Below are 23607 nucleotides of genomic sequence, written 5' to 3' on the forward strand. Positions count from 1 at the left end.
CTTCAAGAACATTGTTCTTCCAGGTATGTAAGGCTATCATAGTGTTGAACTAGTTCGTCCTCTCGCCCTACATCTACTTTCAGATCAATAAAAGAGTAATCTAGGATTCTTTTCCTATATTTGAGTATTCTTGAGATAAGTTGATTTTGAGTTCTTGAATTCCTGATTCTTTTGAAAATCTATTCCTAAGTATTGACTTTCTATATTTCTATTGAGATCCTTGAGTTGATTTGTTCAAGTCTATAATTCAGCATGAACCCTATTTTGAGTTATAAATCTTGAGAAGTTTTTCATAGCCAAAACTTGAGTTTTAAACTGAGCTTTTGAGGAAGTAAAGATAAATTTTGAATGAAAGTTTAAAGGTTCTATTTCCTAAAGACTTAAGAGGTTATAATGTTATTTTATTCATATATATACATATACATATGTACCTATGTTAATTATTGGACTTGAAAGATAAGTTCATAAGTGCATGTTTTCAAGAAGGTAAACACGTCTCATGTTTTGAAAAGTATTTCAAATAATGTAAGAAGTCCATTCTTTGTAATGAGTGAATTGAGCACAAAGTTATATCAATTATTTTGGAAGTATCAAGCACCGAGTTGGGTTAGAGACCTTCATGATTCGGAAGTCCCATAGAACTACGTAGCCAGCGTAGGATAGGATAACATTGATTCTTCATGCGACTCCTCGCTGCCTCTTAGAAGGTAAATTAGATGGATCCATAGTCACAATATTATCCTAAACCCGACAAAGTATAGGATGGCCCTAGCAAAGTGAGGCGAAACGTTGTATCATTGCTAGGTCAACTGTATTTCCTAGAGCGCGTGTTAGGGAATTGTCGAAAATAAAATTAAAAACTTAAATATTATATTAAGTATTATGGTTCATTTTTCATTTGAGTTATCCTAAGTGTTGTGTTCATCATGAAATGTTCATCGATTATAATTCAGTCGAAGTAAGTACTAAGTGTTGTGTTCATCATGTAATCTTCACCAGTAATTTTAATTATATATGTTATTAGTCCATTCTCATGTTGATTTTATCCTTTGAATTGCATAACATAATCTCTTTTTCATCAAGATACTACAAACTTGTAGAAAAAATGTGGTATGCATGTGTTATCATATATCGCGCTAGGGAATCTCCTCCTTGCATATGTATTTGTACAATTCGTAGATATTTTAATTTGTTAAACTCAACATCTTCATTTAGTGTCCAATATGTTCGAGGGAACTCTTGGAAATTGAGTAAATTTTCCTTCAAAGTCATGACTTCCCATGATAATCGAAATTCCTTGAGATTAGGAAGGAAAATATCCCTAGAGAAAATCATGATTGTTTCTTTCAACATGTAGAAGAGTTCTTGTTGATTGGCAGTTCTTCTTATGATTTCCGCAGCAAGAGAATTAAATATATATAATCGCGATCCAATATCAAAATGTCTTATCTCTGACATTTTTCAGATATCTACTGCTCGAATCAACAAACATTTTTCTTCAAAAAATTGTTATGGTCGATAGATTTCTCAATTCTTGCAGAAATATATCACAAATATACAAACTGAGGTATTACACAACAGAAATCATATTCAATTGAAAATATGTCCAATACCTTAAGCAATTTGAACTGTAAAACATTTGTTTTGGAATATCTACTTGCGTTGAAATAAAGGTGGAAAATCAGGACATCAAGACTTATAAAAGACTTTCTATGAGGTGGAAAATCAGGACATCTGACATAATCAGCAGCATACTTGAGCCGAGTGATTAATAGAATTCGGCTTCTATTGTCATCATTTGGAAATATTCTTTGCATTCAGTCCCATGCCTCAATACTTCATATATCATCTTTCACAATTAGAAATCTCCTACCCTTCAGAACCTCTATACACAATCTCCCTTAGTTGATCACCACTCATTTCTTGATTGCTTCCTGTAATTGAAGAGACAACTTCAAGAAACATTTGTCTCTCATTGTATATCTAATCCTCTTGTTGCGGAAATCATAAGAAGAACTCTCAATCTAAAAGAGTTCTTCTACATGTAGAAGCAAAACAATCATGATTTTCTCTAGGGATATTTTTCTTTCTAATCTCAAAGAATTCCGATTACCATGAGAAGTTGTGACTTTGCTGGCTAATTTATCCAATCTCCAAGGGTTCCCTCAAACAGATTGGACACTAAATGAAGATGTTATGTTTCACAAATTAAAATATCTACGAATTGTACAAACACATCTACAAGGAGGAGATTCCTCAACGCGATATATGATAATATAGGCATATCACATTTTTATACAAGTTTGTAATATCTTGATAAAGAAGAGATTATGCTATGTAATTCAGAGGATAAAATCAACATGACAATATATAAATAACATAACATATATAATTAAAATTACTGGTAAACATTACATGATGAACACAACACTTAGTACTGACTTCGACTGAATCATAACTGATGAATACAACATATAGGATAACTCAAATGACAAAATGAACCATAACACTTAATATAATATTTAAGTTTTTAATTTTACTTTCGACAATCCCATAACATGCGCACTAGTAATTCCATAACTATTTTATTTTATGTTTTTATGATATATAGATATAGATTGATATAAGTCGAAATTGACTAAACCTCACTTTTTTCATTAAATGTAACGATTTATCCCAACGCCACCAATTTTGCGTCAATCCAATTTCTGAGTAAAACGTTATGACCATTTCAGTAACTAATACAGTGCATTGACGAATTAGCCAGTGAGAAACATTAAAAGGGGTCTTTTTGTCTTTTTACCTTCAAGAAAATCCTAAACGAATTTCTTGACTAATATAAGGCTCAAAACTAGGGTTGTTCAAAACAAAATCGAAACAGATAACTCGAACCGAAAAAAATTTATTGATTTATCTGTACTGCATTTTTGGTTTATCGGTTTTGACAACGATTTTGATTTTTTTAATTATCAGTTCTTAACGGTTTGAGGTTTTTTCTTAACGGGTTAACAGATAACCGGATAGTAAATTAAATGATTAAATTTATACCATTTTGTATATAAAGTCCTTGACTTAAAGTTTGGTTTCCTACTTTTATTTCTAGTTGTCTCAAACACTTGGTTATTCTACAATGTAAAAGTGTTTACTTTTGAGCAAGATGTAACTTGTGAACTCATGTGCATGGGTCATTTGGTTTGTCACCTTGTTTCTAAGGAATTTTTAATTTTTTGTGTCAAATCCTAACGGTTAAATCGATAATTGAATCGTTAAATGATCAATAACTGATAAACCAATAACCGATAAGTCAATATCTTAATGGTTCTGTAACGGTTTAGCATCTCTACAAACCGATAACCAATAAGCCAAACCGATAAACTTCAAAATCGAACTGAATCGACCGATACGTAGCCGTACTCAAAAGAATCAAATTTTCATCTCTTAATCCATCATTTTCTTCTCTCTCAAACCATAAGACAAAACCCTAAGGAAAAATCAAATTAGAAAACTTCATTCAAGATTCTTCTTCAAGGTAAGTCCTTCCCCAAGAATTTCATTCTTTCCAACCTAAATTCCCCCATACAATTATTAATCACTAATGAAAATCATAATCCTTGGCTATAGAGTTTCAAGAAACTAATTCAATAAATCTCAAGAAAGGTTTTCTTCCTTTTTCTCCTTCAAGGTAGGATTTCAAGGCTTCCCATCAAGTGCTTCTTCAAGATTCTTTAAGTTTCTTCAAGAACATTGTTCTTCCAGGTATGTTAGGCTATCATAGTGTTAGACTAGTTCGTCCTCACGCCCTACATCTACTTTCAGATCAGTAAAAGAGTAATCTAATATTTTTTCCCTATATTTGAGTATTCTTTAGATAAGTTTATTTTGAGTTCTTGAATTCCTGATTCTTTTGAAATTCTATTCCTAAGTATTGAGTTTCAATATTTTTAATATCCTTGAGTTGATTTGTTCATGTATATAATTTAGCATGAACCCTATTTTAAGTTATAAATCTTGAGAAGTTTTTCAAAGCCAAAACTTGAGTTTTAAACTTAGTTTTTGAGGAAGTAAATATAAATTTTGAGTAACAGTTTAAAGTTTCTATTTCATAGAGACTTAAGAGTTTCTAATGTTATGTTATTCATATATATACATATACATATGTACTTATGTTAATTATTGGACTTGAAAGATAAGTTCATAAGTGCATGTTTTCAAGAAAGTAAACACGTCACATGTTTTGAAAAGTATTTCAATTGATGTAAGAAGCCCATTCTTTGTAGTGAGTGAATTGAGCACAAAGTTATATTAATTATTTTGGGGGTATCGAGCACCGAGTTGGGTTAGAGTCTTTCATGATTCGGAAGTCCCATAGAACTACGTAGCCAACGTATGATAAGATAGCATTTATTCTTCATGCGACTCCTCACTGCCTCATAGAAGGCTAATTAGATGGATCCATAGTCACGATATCATTCTAAACCCGACAAAGTATAGAATGGCCTTGGCAACGTGACGCGAAACGTTGTATCATTGCTAGTTCAACTATCATTCTTATTGCGCGTGTTATGAAATTGTCGAAAATAAAATTAAAAACTTAAATATTATATTAAGTGTTACAGTTCATTTTTCATTTGAGTTATCCTAAGTGTTGTGTTCATCATGTAATGTTCATCGATTATGATTCAATCGAAGTAAGTACTAAGTGTTGTGTTCATCATGTAATGTTCACCAGTAATTTTAATTATATATGTTATGTTATTAGTCCATTGTCATTTTGATTTTATCCTTTAAAATGCATAACATAATCTCTTGTTTATCAAGATATTACAAACTTGTAGAAAAAATGTGCTATGCATGTATTAGCATATATCACGCTGGGGAATCTCCTCTTTGTAGATGTGCATGTACAATTCGTAGATATTTTAATTTGTGAAACTCAACATCTTCATTTAGGGTCCAATCAGTTCGAGGGAACCCTTGGAAATTGGTTAAATTAGCTAGCAAAGTCATGACTTCCCATGATAATCGGAATTCCTAGAGATTATGAAGGAAAATATCCCTAGAGAAAATCATGATTGTTTTCTTTCTACATGTAGAAGAGTTCTTTTAGATTGGGAGTTCTTGGTATAATTTTCGCAGCAAGAGAATTAGATATATATAGTGACGATCCAATATCAAAATGTCTTATCTCTGACATTTTTCAGATATTTACTGCTCGATTCAACAAATATTTCTCTTCGAAAAATTGTTATGGCCGATAGATTTCTCAATTCTTGCAGAAATATATCACAAATATACAAACTGAGGTATTACACAAGAGAAATCATATTCAAATGAATATACGTCCAATACCTTAAGAAATTTGAATTGTAAAACAACTATTTTGGAATATCTACTTGCATTGACATAAAGGTGGAAAATCAGGACATTAAGACTTATAAAAGATTTTCTATGAGGTGGAAAATCAGGACATCTGACATAATCAGGAGCATACTTGAGCCGAGTGAGTAATAGAATTCGGCTTCCATTGTCATCATTTGGAAATATTCTTTGCATTTAGTCTCGTGCCTCAGTACTCCATTTGTCATCTTTGATAATTAGAATTCTCCTACCCTTCAGACCTCTATACACAATCTCCATTAGTTGATCACCACTCGTTTCTTGATTGATTCCTGTAGTTGAAGAGACAACTTCCAAAAACATTTGTCTCTCATTGTATATCTAATCCTCTTGCTGCGGAAACCATAAGAAGAACTTTCAATCTAAAAGAGCTCTTCTACATGTAGAAGCAAAACAATCATGATTTTCTCTAGGGATATTTTCCTTTCTAATCTCAAGGAATTCTGATTACCATGAGAAGTCATGACTTTGCTTGCTAATTTACCCAATCTCCAAGGGTTCCCTCAAACAGATTGGACACTAAATGAAGATGTTGTATTTCACAAATTAAAATATCTACAAATTATACATGTACAAGCACATCTGCAAAGAGGAGATTCCCCAACGCGATATCTCATAATACAGGCATATCACGTTTTTCTACAAGTTTGTAATATCTTGACAAAGAAGAGATTATGCTATGCAATTTAGAGGATAAAATCAACATGCCAATAGACTAATAACATAACATATTTAATTAAAATTACTGGTGAACATTACATGATGAACACAACACTTAGTACTAACTTTGACTGAATCATAACTGATGAACACAACATATAGGATAACTTAAATGAAAAAAATGAACCATAACACTTAATATAATATTTAAGTTTTTAATTTTACTTTTGACAATTCCATAACACGCGCACTAGGAATTCCATAACTTATTTATTTTATGTTTTTATGATATATAGATATAGATTTATATAAGTCGAAATTGACTTAACCTCATTTTTTTTCATTGAATGTAACGATCTGTCCCAACGCCACCAATTTCGCGTCAATATAATTTCTGAGTAAAAGTTATGACCATTTCAGTAACTAATATTGTGCATTGACGAATTAGCTAGTGGGAAACATTAAAAGGGGTCTTTTTGTCTTTTTACCTTCAAGAAAATCCTCAATGAATTTCTTGACTAATATAAGGCTTAAAACTAGGGTTGTTCAAAACCGAATCGAAACCGATAACTCGAATCGAAAAAAAGTTATTGGTTTATCAGTAATGGGTTATTGGTTTAAAGGTTTTGAAAACGGTTTTAATTTTTTTGTTATTGGGTTATCAGTTCTTAACGGTTTGAGGTTTTTTCCTAACGGGTTAACCAATAACCCGATAGTAAATTAAATAATTAAATTTATACCATTTTGTATATAAAGTCTTTGACTTAGAGTTTGGTTTCCTACTTTTATTTCTGGTTGTCTCAAACACTTGGTTATTTTACAATGTAAAATTTTTTGTTTTTTAGCAAGATGAACTTGTGAACTCATGTGCATGGTTCATTTGGTTTGTCACCTTGTTTATAAGTGATTTTCAATTTATTTATTTTTGTCAAATCTTAACAGTTAAACCGATAACGATCAATAAGCAATAAACCAATAACCGATAAGTCAATATCTTAATGGCTCTGTAATGGTTTAGCATCTCTACAAACCGATAACCAATAAGCCAAATCGATAAACTTCAAAATCGAATCGAACCGACCGATACGCAGCCCTACTCAAAACAATCAGATTTTCATCTCTTAGTCCATCATTATATTCTCTATCAAACCCTAAGACAAAACCCTAAGGAAAAATCAAAGTAGAAAACTTCATTCAAGATTCTTCTTCAAGGTAAGTCCTTCTCTAAGAATTTCATTCTTTCCAACTCAAATTCCTCCATACAATTATGAATCACTAATGAAAATCATAATTCTTGATCATAGAGTTTCAAGAAACTAATTCAAGATATCTCAAGAAAGGTTTTCTTGATTTTTCTCCTTCAAGCTAGGGTTTCAAGGCTTCTAATCAAGTTCTTCTTCAAGATTCTTTAAGATTCTTCAAGAACCTTGTTCTTTAAGGTATGTAAGGCTATCATAGTGTTGGACTAGTTCGTCTTCACGCCCTACATCTACTTTCAGATCAGTGAAAGAGTAATCTAGGATTCTTTCTCTAGATTTGAGTATTCTGGAGATAAGTTGATTTTTGAGTTCTTGAATTTCTGATTCTTTTGAAATTCTATTCCGAAGTATTGAGTTTCTATATTTTTATCATGGAATTGTAATTCTCCTTAGATTTTTTCATTGATTGACATCCTTGAGTTGATTTGTTCATTTCTATAATGAAGCATGAACCCTATTTTGAGTTATAAATCTTGACAAGTGTTTCAAAGCCAATACTTAGTTTTAAACTGAATTTTTGAGGAAGTAAAAATGAGTTTTGACAAAAAGTTTAAAGGTTCTATTTCATAAAGACATAAGAGTTTCTAATGTTATTTTATTCATATATATACATATACATATGTACCTATGTTAATTATTGGATTTGAAAGATAAGTTCATAAGTGTATGTTTTCAAGAAGGTAAACATGTCTCATGTTTTGAAAAGTATTTCAAGTAATGTAAGAAGCTCATTCTTTGTAATGAGGGAATTGAACACAAAGTTATATTAATTATTTTGAAAGTAGTATCGAGCACTAAGTTGGGTTAGAGTCTTTTATGATTCGAAAGTTCGATAGAACTACGTTGCCAGCGTAGGATAGGATAGCACTGATTCTTCATGTGACTCATCACTGCCTCTGAGAAGGCTGATTAGATGGATCCATAGTCATAATATCATTCTATACCCCGACAAAGTATAGGATGGCCTTGGCAACGCTTGCTAGGCTCATGGTAATGGTTGTCGGTTAGAGAAACTTCTCACAAGTAAAGTATATTATTTATGTTGCTTCCATTGTATATTTTATTGTAAAACTTAAATGGTTTTCATTTCATGTCCATGTAATGATTCAGTTGAGTTGTTTTCAGTCATTTAGTTCAGTTATTTGTTTACTCAGCCATATTACATACTCGTACATTTCATGTACTGACGTCATTCGACCTGCATTCTTTTATGATGCAGATATAGGTGTTCATGATTATCAACAGGCGCTTCGTTGAGATCACCCTACACTCCAGTTAGCTTTGGTGAGCCTCATTGTATTTTAGAGGACTTCACATAACTTTCCAGTAAGTAGTTTTAGGTGTCATGGGTCTTGTACCAACATCCTTCCTTAATAGTAGAGGCTTCATGGATAGACAGTTTTGGAGAGTCTTTCAGTTTCAGATATTTTATTTAAAACTTATGTTTCATACTAAGTATATTCAACAAAGTTTTGAGATTCAATGAATTGTTTTTAAATGTTTCTTTCAATTTGATGCTTATGTATGTTCAAGTTAGTCTTCCGCTTGTAGTCAGCCAGGATAAGGCTTCGCTTGGGAACTAGCAATAGTTCTTGAATGTCGGTCACGTCCAGGGTATAGGCTCGAATCGTGACAGCTATAGTCGGGTAAGTTGGAATTTTATGTTAAAAAAGAAGACCTAAAACCTCCTATTTTATGCATCATTCTTCTTACGTTTGAGAGGGGCGCATAAGGGCAGGTCTTATCAATTTTTCACCAAATTCAACGGTAAAGGTAAATTCATTACTTCCCTATCTTGTAAATAGATTCTCAAGCTTTAGAATCTAGGATATTACTTTTGGGGGAGGATTTTGACTTGATTTAATAGTGGGAAAAGTCCTGAATTGGTTAGGATTTGATTATCATCCAGGTATAATTAGACCAGTTTTGATTGATTGTTGTGTTTTTCATTATTGTTAGACCAAGAACAAGTCAATGCACTTCAAAAAGGAAAGTTCGAGTTCTTAAGAGCATTCAAGCTTGATTCGAGGTAGGTGATTGGTGTATGTATGTATGTATACATATCTACTACTTTATAGTACCACTGATACAATGCATGTTGGGAAAAACATAGGGAAACATATGAAATGACATCATATTAATAATCTCATGCAATAGAACTTTTAATTTAATTGTGGTTTCAAGTGTTATTCTTCATTGTGATTGTAATTATGATTGTACATGTCGTTTGTGATTGTTGATTGGCTCAGGTACCACGCCGGTATAGAAATACTAACAGTTGGCTTGGATATCACGTCTAATATAAATATTACCCCTGATTGGCTCGGATACCACGCTGATACACTAATAATTTATGTGTGGATTCTGTGAGAGAACCGAGTATGTGTAGTTACGATTCCATGAGTGGAACAGGTATTTGTAATTGTGATCATGTGGGACATGTTTCAAGTATTGGTTGATTTGGGATATTGTGATTAAGAGCCTATGTATTTGTGATTGTTTTATTTGTGTTGTCAAGTGTTTATTGTGTTGCGGCTATCTGTTTACATTCATGATTTAGACTTGGTCGTGTGATCCTACCAATACAATGTGATTGTGTATTGATACTACACTTTATTTTTTTCTTGTGGAGTACATGACATCTTCCAACGGTTGATACGAGACCTCAGTTAAGGGATGCTTGACTTTGAATTCAAAGGTGAGCTACTCTTCCAGGAAGTCACTGGTTCCTCTACATCTTCTCGTCCATCTTTTCAAAAAGAGACATTTTAGATTGTTAGGTTTATGTTTTAGTTTCGAGATTGCAGTTTTGAATATTTAGTAATTGGTTCTCCCATTGGAGGGTAAGTGTGGGTGTCACCACGACAGGTCAGGGTCTTGACATTAAGACAAAGACATTTGAATCTGAATGCACGTATGTATGATTAAGATGTTATTCTAGATTTGAACACTGCATAATTAAGATTGTTTGTTTTTCAACATACGAATGTGTATAATTTTTTGTTTGTAAACATGATAAATATATAATTCAAATAGAAAAGTAATTCAATATTATAAATATAAAATATAATAAAATAAAATCATAATTTGATTAATATATATATATATATATATATATATATATTCGCTAGTGATGATAGAGATGGTTTATAATAATAGTGGTGGTGGTGGTTGGTATTAGTAGCTAGAAATGATGGTAGTGATAATTATGATGATAGAGATGGATAATATTGTAGTGACTAGCCCGATGGTGATGGTTGGTAGTGATGGTGGCGGCAATTGTGATTGTGAAGTTGATTGAGGTTAGTAGTTAGTGGTATTGGTGTTGGTGTTGGTGTTGGTGTTGGTGTTGGTGTTGATGATTGAAGAAAGTGTGGTGATTGATGATAATGATGGAGGTTGGCAACAATTATAATTATAATGACAAAGGTGGTTAATAGTGATGGCTAATTAACAGTTGGTGAAGATATGGTGTGATTATTATGATGGCAGATGTAATTAATGGTGGTCATTGGTGATTGTGCATAAAGTGGTGGTGAAAGTTATTCATACAAAAATAATTATTACTGATAGTAAAACTTTGTTAAAAAACTTAATGATTAAGATCTTCTCAAACCAAATAAGTGGTTTGATCCTCATATAAACAAATACACTTAATGACGTATGTTGGATTCTATGCAGTTTGATGATTGACAAAGTAATATGAAATGTGTAAGTCAACCTGATTCATAAATACACCGTGTCAAGGAGCTGAATCTGTAGCAAGATCACTAAATAATAAAGACAAGTGTGCAATAATCAAAGGAATGGATGATAGTTTCGTGATAAACTTAAGAAAACAAACATGTGTTGAATTGAAGAGTTGGAGTTCGATACGACACAAAAGAATCAATGACTTTTGATTTGAAGAGGGATTCTAAAGAGGCAAGGAGTTTGATTTGAAGTAGAACTTTAAGTCAAGAGAGTTTGCGTGAATATGGAATTTGAATTGAAGAACAACTCTCTAAAAGTTGTTCTTAAATAGAAGTGAAGTCATTCATAATACTTGTGCACTTGCCGAGAAAAAAAGGCAATTAAAAAATTAACTTCGCAAGTGCTACCAAAAGATTGAAGGAATACATTGAAGAACCAAGTCCTATTATATAGTTTATGTATTAGAAGTTTTTCTTTGAGTTGTAATGTTGATGTAATCCTAGTTTAGTGAGTTCTAAACTAAATTAGGGGTGTTGTCTTTAAGTTGGAATAACTTGAAGACTTGGGAACACATACCATGATAGGTTTGTGTAGAAGTTCAGAAATTATAGTTAGTTTCTAGGATTGCAAGAGTTTTAATCTGAACTCATAACTTAAAGTTTAGGAATTAGAGTTGGTTCGTAAGATTGCAAGAGTTGTAATCTGAATTATGTTGATGCTCATTGATTCAGTGAACTTGGGGTTAAATCTGGTAAGGAACAGGTTGTGATTTCTTACATCTTTTGGAGTTGGGTGTTCCCCACGAAAAAATATTGTGTTCTTTACTTATTGTTCTTAATGCTTCGTTGGAACATATTAGGCAACTTGTTTCACTCGTAGGCTAATCAAGAGTAAATCACTAAGTCGTGTGAAATATAAGCGTAAGATTTGAATCATACAAATTCAGACCTTTATTAAGTGCAAAGAAATAAGGTTTTATACAAGGAAAAATTACGTGGTTAAGCAAATTTATACTCCTTAATTACTCATCATAGCTATAGTTTGTTATAATTACCACTCACGACTAACATTATACATTAATTACGCGGGCTAACTTCGAATTTGTATAATTAGTCATGTTTGTATATGTATAATTCGTCAGAATATACAAATACATATGTATAATATACAATTATCTAACCTATATACATATACAATTCACCTCTCTCCCACTCTCTGCCCTCTCTCGCTCCTCTCTCCTCTCTCCTCTCTCTCCCAATCTCGCTCGCCTCTCTCCTCCCTCTCCCAATCTCTCTTGCCATATATACAAATATATATGTATAATATACAATTATATATGTATAATATACAATTATCTAACCTATATACATATACAATTCACCTTTCTCTACTCTTTGCCCCCTCTCTCTTGCCTCTCTCCTCTCTCTCTCCCAGTCTCGCTCGCCTCTCTCCTCCATATAACATGTAGCTACGAATTGTAATTATCAAACTATAGCTATGGAGAGTAATTAGACTATTTTTGAGTGGCTATATGTAAAAGTTCCCCTTTATACAACAACATACCCAATGTTGAAACCGACTTATATTGCTCCATTAAAGCAACTGATTTACTGTAACTTGCCATTGGCAGCTCGAAATTGATGGCGTAGAACTATGCAGAATGAACATCACCAGTTTGAAAACGAAACGAAAAAAACAAATAAACCTACCTACCTACCTATGTTAAACTACACTAATAGAAAGAAAAGAAAAAGATGTTCTATATATCACTTAATCCATCTCCTCATTCTTGGGACCTGCCCCACCACCACCACCACCAGCCATAGGTGCACCTCAAGCACCTTGGTACATCTTGGCAATAAGTGGATTGCATATGCCTTCAACCTCCATCTTATCCTCAAACTCATCAGCTTCTGCAAGTTGGTTGTTTTCAAGCCAACTTTCCCTCTAAATTTTTCTTGTGTTCTTCATCATCTGCCTTGTACTTCTCAGCATCCTGGACCATCTTCTCAATCTCTTCCTTCGATAGCCTTCCTTTGTCATTCGTAATTGTAATTTTTTTCCTCTGTCCGGTGGTATTGTCCTCGGCGGAAACATTTATGATGCCATTGGCATCAATGTCAAAGCAGACAGTTATCTGAAGAATACCCCTTGGTGCAGGAGGTATACCAGAGAGCTCGAATTTACCCAACAAGTTGTTGTCTTTTGTCCTTGCTCTCTCTCCCTCGTAAACCTGAATTAACTCTCCAGATTGGTTATCAGAATAAGTTGAGAATATCTTCTTTCTCTTTGCAGGAATGGTGGTGTTCCTTGGAATCAGGACAGTCATAAGTCCTCCAGCAGTTTCGAGTCCTAGCGATAAAGGGGTGACATCCACAAGGCGCAAATCTTTAACTTTCTCATTACCCTCTCCACTAAGAATGGCTGCTTGCACAGCAGCGCCGTAAGCAACAGCTTCGTCGGGGTTGATGCTCTTGCAAAGCTCCTTCCCGTTAAAGAAGTTCTGCAACAGCTCCTGCACCTTGGGAATTCTAGTTGATCCACCAACAAGAACGATTTCATGGACACTGTCCTTGTCCACTCTAGCATCCCTCAAACATTTCTCAATTGGATCCACACACTTCTTGAAGAGTTCCATGTTCAACTCCTCAAATTTGGCACGCGTGATGCTGGATTTGAAGTCAATTCCCTCATATAGTGAATCAATTTCAACAGTTGCCTGTTCGGTTGAAGAAAGAGTTCTCTTCGCCCTCTCGCAAGCTGTCCTCAATTTTCTTAAGGATCTAGGATTACTTGTTAAGTCCTTCCTATGCTTTCTCTTGAAATCCAGGACAAACTGACCGACCAATTTCTGGTCAAAATCTTCTCCTCCAAGATGAGTATCTCCTGTTGTAGATTTGACCTCAAAAATTCCCTCTTCAATAGTGAGGAGGGAGACATCAAAAGTACCACCACCAAGATCAAAGATAAGCACATTCTTCTCACCTACACTGCTAGCTTTTTTATCCAGACCATAAGCAATGGCAGCAGCCGTAGGCTCATTGATAATACGTGTGACATTTAGACCAGCAATGACACCAGCATCCTTAGTAGCCTGACGTTGCGAGTCATTGAAGTATGCAGGTACAGTTACCACAGCATTCTTTACAGTTGATCCAAGGAAAGCCTCAGCAATTTCCTTCATCTTTGTAAGCACCATAGATGAGATTTCTTCAGGAGAAAAGTTCTTCTCTTCACCCTTGAAGTTTACACCAATCATTGGCTTGTCATCAGGTCCAGTAATAACTTTAAATGGCCACAATTTCATGTCACTCTGTACAGTAGGATCAGTAATCCTCCTCCCGATAAGGCGCTTCACATCTGCCAATGTGCCAGGTGCAATTAGCTATATTTTATCCACAAACTAATCTCTTTCCAAAATTTTCACTCATCAAGAATCATATTGACTAAATTTTTTTTGTAATGCTTCTTTTATTCGGCTTTAATAAAATTATGATATTCGAAAAGTAGGCAAAAAAAGCCCTATAACAACACAAAATCTCTCTATAAACGATCTAAAACGGAAACTGATGTTATACTAATATATGAACTGCAAGATTAGCAGAACAGACTTAACTGATCTCATATTCATACTGCACGCAGTATTGCTATATATCATTCCAAACTTGTTCAGCACATTTAGCTTATTGAGAACAGTTTGGATGAAATTTGAGAGTTAAATCAACAAATTTACTAATTTTAGACATTCAAAAATTACACGAAAAACTAGTATTGAAGAAACGATCCAAGACAAAACTGATTTCATACTCATACTGCATGCTATGTATACAAACTAATCTCTCTGTTGAAAGTTGCTACACACTTTCCGTTTTACCGAAAATCAATTTGATTAATTTTCGAAGATAAATTTAACAAGATAATTCATTTTTGGTCTATATGAAATGATCTAATGTCAAAACTGATACACACACTCGTCTTGCATGAGCAATAATTTCAGCACAAAAATCAACCTGATTCTGCAAATATATATATAAATCATTCGACAAATACATCATAAAAATTGAGATTGATAGGTGAGAGCTTACTGAAAACAGTGTTTGTAGCGTTTTCGCCGGCCTGATTCATAGCGGAGTCACCAATGAGACGCTCGGTGTCAGTGAAAGCAACGAAAGACGGCGTCGTACGATTGCCTTGGTCATTTGCAATGATCTCTACATGATCATCCTGCCAAATGCCGACGCAAGAGTACGTTGTTCCGAGATCGACCCCGATCGCCGGACCTTCTCCTTTTCCGGCCATTACTGAAACAGAAACAGAAACAGAAAGCTACGTTAGCGTTTTCGCTAATTGGGCTCAATATATAATGGGTTTGGGCCTAAGCTAAAATACCCGTGTTTATTGGATCTTTGGTCTGGAGTCTGGACCAAACTTCCTTAGTTATAGGTGACTTGGTCTAATAGTTGATTCCAGTGACGAATTTATGTGTAAAAAAACGATTAAATTCGATAAAAGGAAAAATCTTGTTGGTCAGAAAATTTGGCCAGAATGTTATTTTATCTTTTTAAACATTTTTACCCTTTTAATTTTAAGGGGAACTTTCACATATAGCCACTCAAAAATAGTCTAATTACTCTCCATAGCTATAATTTGATAATTACAATTCGTAGCTACATGTTATATGGAGGAGAGAGGCGAGCGATACTGGGAGAGAGAGGAGAGAGGCGAGAGAGAGGGGGCAAAGAGTGGAGAAAGGTGAATTGTATATGTATATAGGTTAGATAATTGTATATTATACATATATATTTGTATAAATGGAGAGCGAGATTGGGAGAGGGAGGAGAGAGGCGAGAGAGAGAGGGCAGAGAGTGGGAGAGAGGTGAATTATATGTATATATGTTACATAATTGTATATTATACATATGCAATTGTATATATAGCAAGCGAGATTGAGAGAGGCGAGCGAGATTGGGAGAGGGAGGAGAGAGGCGAGCGAGATTGGGAGAGAGAGGAGAGAGGCGAGCGAGAGAGGGCAGAGAGTGGGAGAGAGGTGAATTGTATATGTATATAGGTTAGATAATTGTATATTATACATATGTATTTGTATATTCTGACGAATTATACATATACAAACATGACTAATTATACAAACTCGAAGTCAGCCCGCGTAATTAATGTATAATGTTAGTCGTGAGTGGTAATTATAGCAAACTATAGCTATGATGAGTAATTAAGTAGTATAAGTTTGCTTAATCGCGTAATTTTCCCTATTTTTAATACCGTTTAACTAAAAAATGGAAAAAATATCAGTTTATTTTAAAATTAAAAAAATATTATAATTTTTTTAATCTTCTGACCAAATTTTCTGGTCATTTAGCACTTCCCTTTATAAAATATACTCCCTTTTTCTCAATTTACGTAGCATTTTTTATTTTTCGAGAGTCAAAACAATTTAAGTTTGACCGACAATTTATGCGTTGAATATTCAATCTTTTTTTAAATAAAATTTATATATTTGTAAACTACATAAAAAGTACTATAAGTCACAATAATTGGCAATTCAAAATAACTAAAAGATATATTAAAAATTTACAGTCAAAGATAGACTTGTTTGAATCTCGAAATTCAAAAAGTGCAACATAAATTGGGACGAAGGGAGTACCTGGTATCATCTTAAGGTATTTTTTTTTTGTTTTTCATTCGGTGTCAGTATCGATATTGGAGCTCGACTAAATTAGAACTCGCGTCGAAAAAGTCCTACATTGGAGATAAAACACTTCTTAATAAACCCAACTTTGTACCTGGAGGATTTGAACCCGAGACTCTGATTAAGAACAAAGGAGACAAGGAGTAGTACACAAGTTTGAGCATTAGTCTTTGAGGGATGAAACCGCAATCGTTCCACATTCATCTTCTTTTTCCTTTTGTAATAAAAATATAGATAAATAAATAATACGCAGTACAATGAGTAATTTTTTTGTTTTCACTGTAAAATTTTACATCTAATAACAATGGTGCACTCGTCTTTTTGAAATTTTAGATTTGTCATTGGCTGATTTACGCAAATATTGATATTTTAGGTCACTATTTAGATTTTATTCCAAATTGTGCAAATATAATATAACCCTTACAAAATTACTCTCCTATAGACTAATGTTTGTTCATATGTTTTTTAACTTTTCAGATTAAACATTAGATTAGAATAACTTACCAAATTCTAGATTCATGTAATTTCACATTTTTTTAATAATTTTTTTTGTTAGTTCGAAAAAATATCTCCAAGGGTAAAAGATTCATAAGTTAAGAAAAAGAGTTTTAAGAAGATCATTTATCAAATAGCTTTCTCAAAAAGGAATAACCGGTGAAAATTGCTATGGTCTAAATTCTAATGAATGGAATGTAATGATTTGTTCTCAAATGATAAGCACTCATATATGTTTTTACGAGGAAATGATTATTTATGGCTAGCTACAAATTAAATAGATGAAAATGATTTTTTTTTATCTTTTATGTATAAAAATAAAAATTGCTTATAAAAAAAGACATAAAACTAAAATAAATTCGTGAGGAATTACAAAATCAAATATGTGTTCTAAATCGTTCTTTGGTATCTAAAAGTAACGGATGCGTTAGTATTAATATTGGACTACTGGTATACATAGTAGAAAATGCTTCGTAAATTAATGTTCTACTTCGGAAAATCATTTTTCATTTGTTTGGTTTTCTAAATTTATTGTTCCAATTAATACTCACTGATATAAACAAAAAATATTATTTTAATCTTTAAGAATCGAGGTTGGATTCAGGAGGTGGGAATCAGATCTTGGGTTGGAAGTCAAGTCTTGGATTTGATCAAGGTCATAAATTTAAGTGTGGCAACGGTATCGGGATCGGCACTATCGGATCGCACCTACTGGAACCGAGCCAAAACCGGCGTCATACGCAAGGAAAACAGCCGAAATCGAAATGGGACTGGTACCGGGACTATCGACATTTTTGGTCCTTACCGTCTCGAACCCGACCAGTAATCCGGGATAATAACTACTTTTTTATAAATAAAAAATATATAAAAATTATTAATTAAAGTCTAATTTAAAATTATAAAATTTTGAAATATTTCTTTTTAAAAGTCTAACTTAAAATTAATATATTTCAAAATATATAACTTATTATTTTTTTAAAAAAAAATAAGATTTAAACTCTTAAAGTTTAAATTTCAAACTTTAAAAATAATTTAAATTTTAAACTTCAACAGCTTAAAAGTTTAAATTTCAAACTTAAAAAGTTTAAAAGATTAAAAGTTTAAATTTTATATCAAACTTTCAATTTTCAATTTTTTTAACTTTCAAATTGTAAGTTAAGTTAGAACTTTAAAACATTTGAAAATTGAAATATAACTTTAAAAAATGACTTGTGTTAAATTGAAGACAATAATTTTTTAAAAAAGGCGAATAACCTATAATTTTATTAATAAAAATTAAATAGTACAATTTGAGTTACAAATATTAGTAGATGACCTAATCTACACAGCCACTTTCTAGAAAGGGTTCTGTTTGAATTAGACCTCGAATTATCATACTAATATTTCAAGCTCCCAAAAAATTCTTGTCTTAGATCATTTAACATTTCTCTAGTAACATGATCTAAAATTGGTTGATTGGCTAGTTCCTCCAGTGTATCAATGTTGTCGTAACTAAAATCTTGTAACATTTCATCAATATCACTTTCAAATTGGGTAGATAAAGTTAGACGCTCATAATTCCTTCTCTCAGCATTAATTCAATCTCTAAATAATATTGATATCTCCAAGTTGTCTGATGCTAATGAATACATATGCTCTCCAATTTGAAATTTTGTTGCACTAAAAGCGTCCTCCGAAACTACTAAAAATGCTTGAATAGCTAACACATCTCGAACCACCGATTGAAGTTTTGGAAATCCCTTGCCACGATTATTCCACCAATCTCACCGAATAAAATATGCATCAAAATCATTCTTTTCATCAATAGCAAGACCAAGATAACTTTCTAGCATATCATTAATATTATGTTTATCATATCTACACCTAGAAGTTTTAGGTTCTTCATTATGTACTACTTCATTTATTCTACAAGAATTATACAAGTCATACTATCTAAATTTAAATATATTTTTTCAACCATTCAGCAAAAATATATCTTTCTTTTTTTTTTGAAAAAATAAATGTTGTGAGTAGTCAAACAATACCATATAAAACAAAATGAAATAAAGAACCCAGAAAGTTCACCAGCAAAGTTTATATTTTCTACCTCAACTAAAGTTAAAACAAAAGTAGATTTTTCTAACTCTTGGCTATGGATAAAAGATGTAAAACAGAAATCTAAACCTTTAGCTGAACTAGGTGCAGGAGCAAGAAGGATGAACTTTAGTACAAGTGACTATTTTCACAACTCGAACCTATGACCTGGTTGTCACACAGAGAGACAACTATTGAATTTGATGATTTTTTTCTTTTCTCAGCTTCTTCAATTAATCTCCTTATAAGTTTCTCCTCAGCATCTCTCAAGAACTTAAACTTTGGTGGAGGTGAAGATTTCATACTCTTAATTTCAGATTCAAATAAAGGATTGAAACTGAATTCTTGAGATTTAATAGGTGGTGAAGATAGAGGAGTAAGAATTAGTGCAATATCACTAAAACTTCTACTTTTCGAACATTTTCTACTTCCATCCTCAGATTCCAAATCCTCTTTCGTTTCCTCTTTAATTGTAGAGAGGAATCGAAGGTTATATAGCCTCGTAAGTTCCGATTCTTCGTTATCTTCTCTGTATCCTTCCAATTTTATCAATGACGATGACGATGATGATGATGCACCTAACTCCAAATCTTGATCTTCTTGATTTCTTGTAACTTCTTGAGTGCCAATTTTGGTTAAACAATTAGTTTTTGAAAATCTTTTTCTTACCCATAACAAGTAGTACAATTCTGCAGCAAATACCATCACCATGCAACCAAAAAGGAAACTCAAACCAATGCCTAAACCACCAAAAGATGTCATTTTGTTTTTAGATCTAAAATCAACAAAACTTTAATCAACACTTAAAACTACTAAAAAATGTAAAACTAAGAAACCCATTGAAGATTTTCATCAAATTAGCCAAAAAGAGCAAGCAATTATGATAAAATTGACAGCTAATTTATTGGTCTAAGGTTTTGGAGACATTTGAAGAAAATGAAAGGATGGATAATTAATACTTTAGTTGGGCTGTTCTACTTTTTACATAGATACTATCGATATATAATGAGTTAAGAAAAAAGAAAACATATTAAAGATGGTTCCTTAAAGATATACTCCTCTGGTCCATTATTGCTTGTCAGGTATACTAAAACTAGCTGTCCAAAATTAATTGTCAATTTAAACAACCAAGAAATAATTAGTCACTTTTTTTCAATTCTGCCCTTAATAATTAGATAACTATTGATGTCAAAAAGTAGTCATTTTGAAGTTACAATACTATTTTAATGTGAAAAAAGTTATTTTTGACAATTTTCAAAAGTACAAATCATTTTAATAATAATTGATAGTATGATTATATTAGTCAAATTGCACCTTATATTAATTTTTTTCTTTAGGGTAGTGCATGATTCTATCCTGACAAATAATAGTGGACGGAGGAAATATATTTTTTTTTGAAAAAATAATTTTGAATTATTAAAGGCTTGTTTGGTCATGTATTTGGATTTCAAATTTGAAGTTTTGATTTAAGATTTGTGGTTGCTTATGACATTTGAACAAACCTTAACTTTAATTTGAAATTTTTTAATTTTAAATTTTAAATTCATATAAAAGGTAGAAATTCAATTTCAAGTTTGTGATTTCAATTTAAAAATAAAACTTGAAATCATAATATTCTTTTTTGCAAAAAAAAAACACATAATTTGAAATTTTATAACCAAAAAATAATAATAATTTATGTTTGTTGTGAAGAAATTGTCTGTACGTACATGGGATAGGATTATGTTTTTTAAAAAAAATAGCTAATTACTGCTATTTGATTTATTTGATTAGTTAATTGTTATAGATTATGTGTATTTGAAAGTGTGTAATAATATATAATTGTAAATATTTATTTAAAAATGAATATGAGATATATAATCTGTTAATTAATAGAATATCTTAAAATATTCAAATATTTTATTATGAATGTGATTTGCTTATTTGGAAAACTATATAAGAATTTGGAGAAATTTTAATAATTCTTACAAGTTGTGAGGTTTTCATTTTTTAAGAAAAAAAGATCTTACACCTTTTAAAATTTAAACTACGTGTTCAAAGGAAATTTAAATCACAAGTTACCTTCTTCTCAATTCAATGATTATAAATCATGATTTCAAATAAAAGTCATTTTTGAATCATTTCAAATTCATATTTGAAAACCTACTTAAGTATCGTAATTCATAGTATATTTAAATATGTAAAAAAAAAATTAAATTGAAAAATTTAAATAATTTAACACTTATATTTCGAATTGTATCACATAAAATAAAACATATTGCAACATCTCATCCCTCCCTCCTTACCTGTCTTTTCTTCTTCTTCTTTAAAAAAATAATAATAACTTGCCTTTTTTATTATTTATTATACATAAATGTTATATCTTTTGTGTCAGTTTACCATTTGAATAGAAGAAATAAAGATCTCTTGTATTATTATTACAAATTTCATGTGTTATTTTTTTATTAATCTCATGTTTAAAAGTCATAAAACTAAAATATAACAAATTGTAAAATCAAATCTTAAGAGAAATTATATTTTTACGAAACAAATTTCTTAAAAAGGAGAAAAACAATTATTTGTTTGATAAAAAAAAATTAAAAATAAATTCCATAAATATTACTTTTCATTTATCATATCCTCTCTATCTTCTCCCCACCTCATCCCCACCACCTCATGCCCCTAGAGAAGACGGAATAAATTAAAGGAGAGGGAAGACTCCAGCCACTTCCTAATTTGTCCAAATTAGCTTCTTTTGGGACCCATGAATGCCAGAGTTTAATGTTGTTAGAGTATCATCATCACGAAATTGATATCAAAGAGTGATAAGGATAATATAGTCAAATTGTTAAAAGAAATATGAAAAGATTTTATAATGTCTTAAAGCTATTTTTTAAAAAAACAAATAAATGAATCTTCAAACAGAAAGAGTATATTTTTATTGATTTTTTGTCAAATAAATGAAATTTAATATGAATAAAAAATATATTTGTTAAATTAAAAAAGCCATATAAATTAAGATAAAAAGAATAATATTTTGTGAAAATCATGAAAAATAATAAAAATACGACAAGCAAAATAATTCTTAGAAAATAAAATGATAGTAGAAAGTATATATTGCTTTTAAGATTTGAACTCTTAAATTCACTTTATGTAACTAATTATTGTTGGACATCCCTATAACGACCTGTTGCCGTCGTTATGGAAAAACCAATGGGGAAAGAATTTGGGCTGGAAAACTTTTGAGTAGAAACTTGGAAATTTCTAGCCTAGGCGAGACTTGGACGAAATATGAGTCAGGTGAGGTCTAGGGAAATCCGGTAATGGATGGGGGATTTAATAATGAGTTTGATCACGTGAGTGGATAGCCAAGACGTTAAGGAGCATGTACGGCTTTACGGAATTGAATTCGAGCGGGTAGAACTCCCGAAACTAATCTTGGCGTGACAGGGTAGTTTTAGAACATCAAGGGTTGAAAGTGTGTTGCGAAATGAGAGTTTGGAACTCAAATTTTGAGTTTCTGTCTTCTTTCAAACCGCCGGGGTGGGGTTAATTCCTCCGAGGAGGGGACGCTGTAGAAGGATGGGGCCCGTTGTGGCGGGCCAATCGCGATTTAAATCGGAGAAAAACCCTAAAAACGTTATTTTCTGTAAAACTTTGTTCTTAAGAGCTAAGGGACGACCCAGGACAGTTTCTTATCAAATTCCCACAAATTCTCGCGCTAAAGGTAAGTTAATTACTCCCCTAATTCGTATTTCGATTCTTAGAACTTAGAATCCTTGTTAATTATCATTGGCGTAGGGTTTTGGCCTGAAGTTAATGATAGAAAAATCCCTAGTTGAGCATTGGGATCATGGGTTTGGCCTTGGGTTGATATTTTGATATAATGTGGGTAAATTAGGCCTTGTTTATTGATCCTTGCATTAATTACTTGTTTTAGACCAAGAACAAGCTGAAAGACTCTGAAAAGGGAAGGCTTAAATTTCTTAGGAGTATTCAGGCTTGGTTTTGAGGTAGGTGATGGTTCTACTTCTTGTCGTGTTATATATGCTTGTTAATTGCTCCATTGTATGCATGCATGTGAATATGGAAACATGAATCAAACTTAAAGAAATGATTAAGTATGAACAATTACACGCCTTGAACTTGTTACTTGACTGTGTGACTATGTGCACTGTTCATTATGGGTGTGATTGTGACTGTGGTTGTGCTGACTGGACCGGGTGTCACGTTCTGACACATATATTGGACTGGGTGTCACATTCCAACATATATATTGGATTGGATGTCATGTTCCGACACATAATATATTGAATCGGGTATCACGTTCCGACACACTAACAGTTT

The 23607-nt window shown here is 32.2% G+C and overlaps 2 protein-coding genes and 1 pseudogene across 3 annotated transcripts in view; 1 reads left to right on the forward strand and 2 right to left on the reverse strand.

Annotated features, from left to right (window-relative positions):
• The window catches only part of LOC125875232 (probable serine/threonine-protein kinase PBL9), a 1122098-nt gene that overhangs the window by 194917 nt on the left and 903574 nt on the right, over window positions 1–23607 (forward strand). Inside the window, exon 1 of one of the 2 annotated variants that reach the window (XM_049556334.1) lies at window positions 13369–13379. The exons of the other annotated variant lie outside the window; for it this stretch is intronic. The gene's annotated coding sequence lies outside the window, so the exon portion shown is untranslated. Of the gene's footprint in view, window positions 1–13368; window positions 13380–23607 lie in introns of those variants that run through there. 2 annotated transcript variants of the gene reach the window in all.
• LOC125875223 (heat shock cognate 70 kDa protein-like) lies at window positions 12637–15308 on the reverse strand (annotated as a pseudogene).
• LOC125875246 (uncharacterized) lies at window positions 19237–20260 on the reverse strand. The gene has a single exon (XM_049556349.1). It carries the CDS (start codon window positions 20041–20043, stop codon window positions 19411–19413), a length of 633 nt encoding a protein of 210 aa, XP_049412306.1. The 5' UTR covers window positions 20044–20260; the 3' UTR covers window positions 19237–19410.

This window comes from Solanum stenotomum, chromosome 8 (genome assembly GCF_019186545.1).
Source record: "Solanum stenotomum isolate F172 chromosome 8, ASM1918654v1, whole genome shotgun sequence".
NCBI classification, from domain to species: Eukaryota; Viridiplantae; Streptophyta; class Magnoliopsida; order Solanales; family Solanaceae; genus Solanum; species Solanum stenotomum.